Genomic DNA, 9,719 nt, shown 5'->3' on the forward strand with positions numbered 1-9,719 from the left:
CAGCAGAAGAAGAAGAGAATAATTTTTCGTATTTTGCCACAAGTGGGTTTGTGCCTGGATTTTTATTGGGTCATTCTAATCAATCTACTTTGATCTGGACGTGAAGAAAAGCTTTCTCAAATCAATCGATTGTGATGTAACAAGATGTGACAAAGTAAATGCTTTTGCTTTGCAAGGTGAAGCAACAAATGTTTTTATTGTTAGATAACAATGGTTGGCTTATTGTTAAAATGCATGTATTTATTATTTATTGTTAAAAAAGACATTTGAAATCTCCACATTATTTATTCATAAACAAAATGCTAATTTAATGTGCAGACATCTTTCAGCACAAGTACAACAAACCTGAGGGTTCTTTTCTCCCCTGCATGACAGAAAAGTTCTCTGACTTCATATGGACAAATAACTTCAACGCACCTGCAGTGAACAACATCACTAACAAATGGTCCAATAAAATCTCTGGAATGTGGTTCCACCATACCGGCAACCTGTTCAATCAGAAACCTTATAGAAAAGATTTCCTTAGTTTTAAAGTTGCGTTCTCTCATCTGTGGTAATAAACGTAACATAACAAAGTGAAAAAAAAAACAAAACAGATATGAATTTCACCTTAGCGAAATTCCTCAGTGTTTTTTGAAGGCTATCAGGTGATAAGTCACTCCGTCTCTTTGTGGAGACACCACACCAGCGTCTGTCCCACTCCCGTCATCGACAGCACGCGGAAGCCAATCTTCTCCAGCTTGTCCAGCACCAGGCGAGGTGGCTCGTCCACATGGTATTCAGAACTAAAATAAGCATAAACAAAGTAATTCTGCCTTCCACAGATGTGGGATTTCTCTCTTTCAGTAAACTCTGCTTGGAAAGTACATGGCTGCTAAGTGTTCTGGTGCTCATTCACTTCCTTCCACACCTTGGTTCATTTCCCAGAAGGATCTGAATCAGATTGCCAATGACAACACTTCCCTGTTCTGTAACCCATCACCTTGAATGGTTTACTCTCAATCTGTGAAGCAGAAGCTTTCCTCAACCACACTTTTTTTGTTCCAGCCAATTGACTTGATCTCAGCTCTGCTGTCAATATGTGCGCTTTAACAGCCAAAAAGAAAGAAACACCCACTTTTAACTGTCAAAATTGAGAAATTCGGCCCTGCGAGAGCAGATTTTCACCAATCCAGCTCAGCTCTGCATGTCTGTGGAGGTCAGCATGAGAACAGTGCCTTTAGAGATGACTCTTTTCAGTTTTGTCAGATGACGGCGGAGATAGACGAAGTTTTACAGGATAGTTTTAACCCCAAATTTATCTGCAGCGTGTCACAAAGCACCATAAGTGTTTCCATTTGCAGCCACTCACAAATTGTTTCCCAGCATGGTTGTTTTTCTCGCCCCCAGGTAACTCATGACAGCTGGATCAGAAAATTCGTCTCCTACATTCGTTGGACCAGACTCCTGAAAAACAACGATTTGATATCCATCAACAGTTTGATTTTCTAAATGAATGTCTCTGGCTATTATTTATGCAACGGTAGCGCCGATGCAGACCTCTGGCAGGTACAGGATAATAAACAGTAATAATATCAGGGCAGGCTAAAAATAGATGATCTAATACTCAGAGGCAAGAGAATTAGGTTGCTGGAGCTGAGCAGGCTGGGAAATGAACATGCATGATAAAAAAAACAGAGACAGATGCAATACGTGTAACAGTATTTAAGACAATGGCAAGAAATACATTAAAAAAGGCTCATTTTTCAAGCTGTGTAAGGTGCCAAATATGCAAAAGGACAGTAAATAAAAATACATTTGCTTTTACATATACTACAAATAAAATTACATTGGAACTGGATACACTTATTTGATGAATAGCTAAATGTAATACCATAAATCCCATCATCAAAATAATTTCTGTAACTTACAGCTAATGAAAACCCAAAATTCATCCAGTCACTACACCAGCTTACCATTTCATGGTTGTGGACTGATGAGGACTTTAACAGATTGTCAGTCTGTGACAGACCAAAATTTTAATTAACCCTGATAACCATTTAGAAAAAAATAGATTCAATACAGAAATGGTATGATCTGGTCACGTTATAGCCGACACCGCCATGGGCGGCCTTGATTTTGTCCTGCAGACAGTCACTGAGACCTTCCACAAAGAGAGTCACTGTTAAACTATGCCTCCTGTTTACAGAGGGCCTTTTTCAAACTTGTTAAGAAAAACTCTAACGAAAGGAAGAAGTGTGGCAGAAAAAGGTGAACAAATACAACTGATGGCCATGAGAGGACGGTGAAGCAAAACCAATTCAGGAGTTTGGGGGAGACGCACATGAGGCATTGACTGAGGTTGGAGTCGGTGCCTAAAGCGAAACTTCAAACTAAAAGTGTTCAATTTTTTTACTTAAGCCACACGAGTCAAAGACAGTATGGAAAGAGTTCTTCTTGGGCTACGCTTATAATGTCTTTATTAATGCATAGATGTTATGGAAGTGTACAATATGTCTGCATGGTGTATCCCTCTATCCAAGGCATTTTGTTCCCCCAGGGAGACGATAAAAAGACTTTGAGCTTGACTAAAGAACCTACTGCTCAGTGGTCCAAAGACCTCTTCTCAAATTAGAGTTCACTTTGCATATTATTTGTAGATTAAGGTCCCAGAGTCTGGTGGAAGAGTGGAAAGGCACACAAGATTTCTACAGTCAGTGACGATTTGTGGAGACTTTTCAGAGGACTTCCCTCTGTTGACCAGCTTAATGGAGGTGTTGCATTCATTTTCCAGCTGACTCGGCAGCAGTGCACACAGGCAAAAGTACAAACACCTGATTTCATAATGGTGATATTACTGTGCTGATTGGTCAGTAAGCTGGCCTTAACTAAACCCTGCAGATAATTTGTTTGATTTTGTCAAGAGCAAGACATTAAAAGTTATTTTTACTGGTCTTATGAAATTTGAAAACATTTTTAGAAAATTACATTGTGGGTTTTCATTTGTTAAGAATATGACTTGAAATTCTATCCATCTAGTACGATAAATTTATTTAATAAATGAGTTTCACTTTTTGGACTCATTAACAGAATAAATGAATAGGATATTCTAATTCATTGAAATGCATTTTAATACTCACTAAGATTTTAAGTCAGTAAAACTGTATAAAAGAACAATTATTTTGCCATTTGTACCCTGCTGTGCACTGAGAAAAATTTAAACTTTTGTCTTGCCCAATAAAAAAACAAACAAACAAAAAAAAGCATTAGATTTAATTGGTTACCCTGCAGAGCTTGGCCAATTATATTCACAGGAGCCTTGCTCTGTGACTGTGATGGGAAAAATGTGTGCTGATCCATTCATCCAGAAAGTAACTACGTAGCTATTTAAATACAGAAATAGCTACGTGTCAATTTCAAAAATAAAACTAATAATTCACCAGCATTGTGTATTTAATGAATTAACTAATTAATTATTGGTTTTCAAATTTAACTTAACAATTTGACTATGGTTTGAATTGTGCCACTGTTGGAGCTCCATACCCCATGGAGGCTTGTCTGCTTTCCTCTGCATGCAGAAAATAAGAGGCCTCCAGATAAATATTAGGTTCAAGTGACAACTAAGATTGATAAGTAAAACACTGGGTGCCGCAGAGGCTAAATAAACAAATCCTGCAATCTCCAATCCAAGCAATGCTTCTGTAAAAGCAAGGCACGAGTTATTTATGTGGGATATATACACACCAGTCGGATCTGCGTGCTGATGAGCATGTAAGGCATCCCTGCCCCTTGGCTTTGGTCCTGTTATCCCCCGGGAATGACTCGAGAGGTGCCTTCAAAGACGCGACTGCCTCTGCACAACTTGCGCTCCTGCTGTCAGCTCCGCACGGAATGCGGAAACACCCACCGTGACTGGCCAATCACGGCTCACCCTCGGCCAGCTCTGCAGACACGGCATGTTACTCAACACCACCGCTGGTTTATTGACACGAGAATGAGAAATGTTGGCCAGTGTGTGCACATAGAACAAATGTTTTCATTCGGTTTAATTAAAGTTGTGTATTTTTACCTCTTCTCTGCAAATATTTTCTTTGCAAATATCGGCCGGGAATTCAGGAGCAAGCTTCCCATTTATTCAAGACGCATTACACATAAGTTTTATGTAATATACACGTTTTATTGTTTGTTTGTTTTTTTGTATTTCAGAACATTTAATCTGAAATTGAAGCATAATTGTGAATATATTTGCCCATGCTTTGTTTGCATTTTGTTTGATTATTTTCCTGCTAGAGTATTAATAATTTGAATTTTGGGGACCAGAGAGTAATGGACTCAGACTGTTTAAAAAAAATGATCAAAGACGTAGGTCAACTTCTTTCAATGAGATATTCAGAAGAGTGACTCATTTTTAGTTGTATTTATTTGAAGAAATCTGTCGGGGGCAACTGCTTTTATCTTGGAAATAGTAACAAAGCCATGATGGAGTAAAGTTTAGATTAAAATCCAGGCTTTTGGGCGTTTATGCTGATAATTTGCTTACAGGGACATTGATATTTCAAGTCTTTATTTTCTTGTAATCTTTTGTGATTACAGACAAGACAAATTCTGAAGGCTGTGGTTATCTCTATTGCCCATTTTTCCTACCACACTTTTTTCTTCCACTAAGCTTTTTATGAATATACTTCTTTAGCAATGACCTTTTGTGACTTGCCCTTCTGTCAGATGAATTAGCTACTCTCTGGATCATTTACAGAGAAAAAGCAACTCTCTATGGAAGCAGCCTCATGTTTTTATCAGTTCTTTTCAAACAGACGTCCACTTCTTCAGAGAACCTCCCACGCCGTTCAAAACAGACTGCTCTCTGTAAGTAGTCTCTCCCTGTTTCCTGGACTCCTGCTGTGTCTTCCTGCACTTGCTCATCTGCTGCTGGTGATTAGAGCCAGAGGGCAGCTCCTCTGTAACCTGTGGTGAAACGTCCCTGGTGGGTTCACACAAAACACTTTTGACCTTTTGACTGGATCTTGGATCTTGGTGTTCGACTTCCCAGCTGGAGTGTGGTCGTAGCAACACTTCCATAAAGTCTGAAGAGAACATGATAAGAAAACATTTTTAAATTTTAAGTCATTTGGACTTAAATTGATCAATCTTTTGTTTTTTAAATCATTCAGTTTTGCAGTCATTGTCCTGCTGTGTGACCCAGTTTTGGTGATGCTTCAACTAAGGGACAGATGGCTTCAAATTTAATGGAGGAAGGGTCATAAATCTGCAAAATAAATCTAGATTATCAGCTCTCCATCACTGTGCCTGACTGTTTTTATGAGATTGTTTAATATAATTTATTATAATTCTAATTTACTTTGGTTCCCTGCAATAATCTTGTATTCAGCTGCATTTAACCCTCAATCTCTGTAGGCTAAATAACATCTTAATTCTTTGGGAATCAACGGTGGTTTATGCCATTTTTCATTTTTTACATACATAAATACAATTTCTTCTTTACCAAGAAGAGCAATTTTTGCTATCAAATAAAAATTGAGGCTTAGATTTAAAAGAGATCATACTGTTGCTTTAGTTTTATTTTTTTCACTCTGTTGACTCGTCGAATTGCGAAGTTGGAGAAAAATCAAGAATGATCTCCAAACTTTTTTTTTGTGCAAATAAAGATATAAAAATTGTGGAATAAATTAAGGCCCTTCTGCTGTGAAAACATCATCATAATGTTCAACACAACCAGTTTCCTTCAAAAGTCATCCGATTGGTACACATAGTTATGTGGGCAATGTGCCCAGTACTGTTGCAACAACAACAACAAAAAGATGGTTGGAAATTTCAAATCTAGATATATAAATTTGGTAGCGACATGGGAACTAACTTACAGTCACAGGCCGCTTGTGGAAGGTGATTCTACAAAATACGTATTTTGTGTGTTTGAATTCAAGTGTAGGAAACATGTTAGGTTGTTATTTATGAAAAAAAATATTATAACCAATCAATTACTGCATAAACATTGACATTAAAATAAATTGAAGTTTGTGGCTGGACTAAGTGTGGGAAAGTTGATGGCGAGTGAATACTTTTTCAATTCAAGATTAAACAAAACCTATTTTGTTCAACTGTAATGCCCCTTCCTCCAGCTCCATTATGTTTTCCAAAATCAGTAGATTTCTATCGTATCAGTTGCTGAACCAAAAGAAGAGTTTTGACTGCAGCTCAAAACTGAACATGCAGAAACAGAAAATTCTGCTGAAGTCAAAGTTTCAGGAGGGAAAAGAGGAAAAACTGTCCTCCCTCCCGTCCCCCGCATGCCATTTGCCACATAAAAATTATCCTTCGAAAAAAAAGTTATGTCTCCTAAGGTCTAACTCCCTGTGTGTCAGATATCCTGAAAACCAACATCACGCTTCCTGTGATCAGTGTGCATGCGACGGATTTACTTTCTGCGAATATGCGTGGGAGAAGAGCTGCACCTGGAGGCCGCTCTGCTGAAGCAATCGCTTTAAATCACAAAAGTAGGAGCTGAATAGGCATAAATTATACAGCAGGCCTGTTTGTGTAGTCAGTGATTTACTGTAGGTGTTTTGGAAAGGTCCAGCGGTATTCAGGTGGTGGGCTTTAGACAGTGGGAGAACACAGACGGCAGGCAGCTCTGTGACATATCTGGTGTTAGGGTTACACAGCATATAGGTTTACATGGGTTCAACGTTGATGGATCGCTGTCGGTCCTTCTGCTGACTTTTTGTGCTTGTGAATTCATACCTATGTCTGCATCTGAGTGTGCAGTGTGACCCCCAGCTGAAGAGTTTTGTGCTCGTCTTTTGCGAGGAGACATGCCCATGACCTCTTTTCCTGTTCTCTATTGTCTAGATTACATAAAGTGTCTCAAAGTAGAGAAGCCTTCCTCCCTCTGCTTTTCTTTCTCAGTTACTTCGCCTCGCCTCCTGCACTCTATCGTGCTGCGCTCACTGACAGACAGACGATACCGCCGGGCTTAGCAATTGCACAACATATCACAGTGGTACATAATGCCACGAAACATTTCGAGAGCTGTCACCAGGTTAGCATTTTGTTGAAAAACACCAGGATGTGGTTTCAGCGGTTCCACGAGTTGGAAAGGAGGTCTGTTTGGGGAGACAGTGATTAAGAATAATGTCATTACATATTTGGAATGACATTCACTTACCCACTGCGTCTTTTCTCTCGTCACTTCAGTTGGGATCTTAAGCTTGTGCACGGTGAGCGTCCCCGTCGGATACCACAATCCGGCTTGGCTGGGATATTAGTAACAGGAAAGCAGCAAAATGTGAGATAAACAGAGACAGCAAAGAGTTTTCAGTAAAGCTTTAATGTGACAGGCAGCTTTAAAACATGGCTTGCTTCTCGGCATTCCCTGCTTGCTTTCTGCCGCGTTCTGTAGGTTTGTCACAATAATTGGCGTGTAATGACAGCACATTTTCAGTAACAGACTAAAGCGGCTTTAAATAAAGAGAATAACCATTCTCTTTGTTCAATGTGAGTCATATCAACCTGGAACTAAATTTGCTCAGCCAAAAAGATTCCTGAAACAGTTGTCAGAGATGGAAATCTTTTAGGATTTTAATAACTCAGTGGCTCTGAACTGTATAATTTGAAAATCAGGTGCCTTTATGGACCATTTACTCTTTTCCCAGAATGATTCATTGTGAACTTTTTGTTCAGATGCAGAATTTGTACAGCGCAAATTCCTGGAATAGCGAAACTTAGTCATGCTGACAATCTCTTTTCCCCCTGAGAACAAATGCAGTAGTTGGATCATTTCAGTTTTGATTTGACTTCTCTGAAATACATGTTCGTGTCTGATGACTTCAGACACAAAGTTATTTCCTTACATTAGAGAAATTAGTAAAACAAACTCTCCCAAATATATTTAGAGAATAGTCATGAATCACTGAATTATTTCCACAGTCCTGTTTTATATTCCTGGTTGTTACGAGCCTGTGCCAACCTCCTTAGGCGGGTGGAAGGATAAAATTTGGGGGTCGAAAATAATTTTATTGTCAGGCTATTTCTGAAAAAAAAAAAAAAAAAAAACAAGACAGCGTCACCATAGAAACAAGTAATTTACTCACTTTTGAGACAGTAGCAGATTGTGAATTCACATCCTTCATTTCAATACACTTACGATATACGAATCCAAAGTACAAATGCTTCATATAGTGACAGGACCTGATGTTTTACGACGTGTGCTTCATTTCTTTATGGCTTAGACTTGCCCAAGTGTTATTACCGCATGTCTGTAAAGAAAGATATAAGGACTGAGAGGACTTAAGAGAGGTGGATCATGGGATGGAGAGGGAGGAATGACATGAATGCCCACCGCCATGGGACTGAGTCAAATTAAGATTCTCATCAGGCCTGTGGTTGTCATCATGGCTCTCATTATTTGTTGCGCCATGTGGTTGCTGTTTATGAACATGTCCAGCAGAGGTAATCTGCTCTGTATATCAGCACAGCATCTTTGCCCAAGAGATGGCTTCTTTTTGGGAAAATGGCTGCAGCACAGAGCTTGGCAGAAGCAAAGGGACAGCTTGACTGTGTTAAAGGCATAACAAAAGCAGAGAAGAGGCACAAAAAGCTTACCTAGCTTGGTCTTCGTTGCACAGGGGGCTTTCTTTGTTTTACTGAAACATCATCTAAGCAGATGTGGAGCATAATGTGACGTGTGTTGGGAAGACGGTCTGGGAAGTGGCTGTTTGAGTGTTTGATTCTATAAACAACAACAAAAAAATTGGATGCCTGTGCTGGGAGTTTATGGGGTCTACAAAATTACCTTGTGAATATTTCTACTTTGTAGAGTGAAGTACTAAATCTATGTTTAATTCACCTTTAGCAGTCAATAGATTCTGAGATTCAAACTGAGAAACGACCATGGAGTGTGAGACACATGTCACTATTTAAAGTTTTAACTTTTTGCTTGCTTTGTGTTGGGGTTCTGTGATGTATCGATTAGCAGTCAGTGTCTTAAAAGCAGTAGAAAGCTGCTGGCGAAACCTGAATTTAATCAAACAGAAGAAGTTCTTCATGGACTTAGGTTTACAGTGGTTCATGCAAAACCATTGTCAGTGTGCAACAATATGGCAGAACATTAATTTTGATATTTTTGGTAAAGCTCTTCAGCCTGTCCATTTTCTATAAGTAACAAAAATAAGCAGCTCATATGTTTAATTGAAAGCAAAGCAACAAACGTTTTTGTAATTGTAAAATAAAATCTTCTTAAAATGATCTGCGCTATATTTAATCAGAATGACAAAGTTTTCAAAAGTAAAGTGACTCTGGTTTAAGTCATTAACCAAAGATTACATTGAGGAAATGTTATTTTGTATTTATTGTATTTTAATTTGTTTAGTTAATTTCTTGACACTTATGAATCTGTATTTCTGAACTTTGTTCTGGTAGCTATTGTTGGACACTCCTGTACCGGGTTACATAAACTTACAAACACAAACATGCATGAAAGAGAAACTGGAGAAACGATAACCCTGACCAGATTCATCAAAAAACACCACTTCAGTGCAGGGGGGCAGTAAATTATCAACGTAATGTAAGATTTTGTCGCCTTTTTGTGACAGGAGACATGAAAATGATCATCTCGGTTTTAAATCGCTCAAGAAAATGCATCCAGAGTTTGACTCTTTAACTCGTTTTCTGGCTCTCAGACTGCGTCAGCAGATTGCCTGACTGCTGTGAGTAACATAGAGCAAATT

General features: G+C 38.7%; 1 protein-coding gene and 1 long non-coding RNA gene across 2 annotated transcripts; both read right to left on the reverse strand.

Annotated features, from left to right (window-relative positions):
- Positions 1-177: 177 nt before the first annotated feature.
- gchfr (GTP cyclohydrolase I feedback regulator) lies at positions 178-3,878 on the reverse strand. The gene is made up of 3 exons (XM_014982315.2): positions 3,724-3,878; positions 1,352-1,446; positions 178-785 (listed from the first exon to the last, which is right to left on the reverse strand). Exons 1-3 carry the CDS (start codon positions 3,757-3,759, stop codon positions 656-658), a joined length of 261 nt encoding a protein of 86 aa, XP_014837801.1. The 5' UTR covers positions 3,760-3,878; the 3' UTR covers positions 178-655.
- A 257-nt stretch (positions 3,879-4,135) lies between these two features.
- On the reverse strand, positions 4,136-7,290 carry LOC148152828 (uncharacterized). Its single transcript, XR_015761962.1, has 2 exons — positions 7,160-7,290; positions 4,136-5,060 (listed from the first exon to the last, which is right to left on the reverse strand). It is a non-coding gene; the product is annotated as an uncharacterized LOC148152828 (long non-coding RNA).
- Positions 7,291-9,719: the final 2,429 nt, after the last annotated feature.

Source organism: Poecilia mexicana, unplaced genomic scaffold, assembly GCF_051168715.1.
Source record: "Poecilia mexicana isolate PSO_F unplaced genomic scaffold, ASM5116871v1 scaffold_22, whole genome shotgun sequence".
In the NCBI taxonomy this organism is placed as follows: domain Eukaryota; kingdom Metazoa; phylum Chordata; class Actinopteri; order Cyprinodontiformes; family Poeciliidae; genus Poecilia; species Poecilia mexicana.

Excerpts from the sequence above, each read along its gene's own strand:
- gchfr (XM_014982315.2), bottom strand. The coding sequence starts at position 3,759 with ATGCCTTACATGCTCATCAGCACGCAGATCCGACTG. Across the intron at positions 1,447-3,723 it reads TCAGCACGCAGATCCGACTG|GAGTCTGGTCCAACGAATGT; the intron begins GTGTGTATATAT and ends GTTGTTTTTCAG. Across the intron at positions 786-1,351 it reads ACCATGCTGGGAAACAATTT|TTCTGAATACCATGTGGACG; the intron begins GTGAGTGGCTGC and ends TGCTTATTTTAG.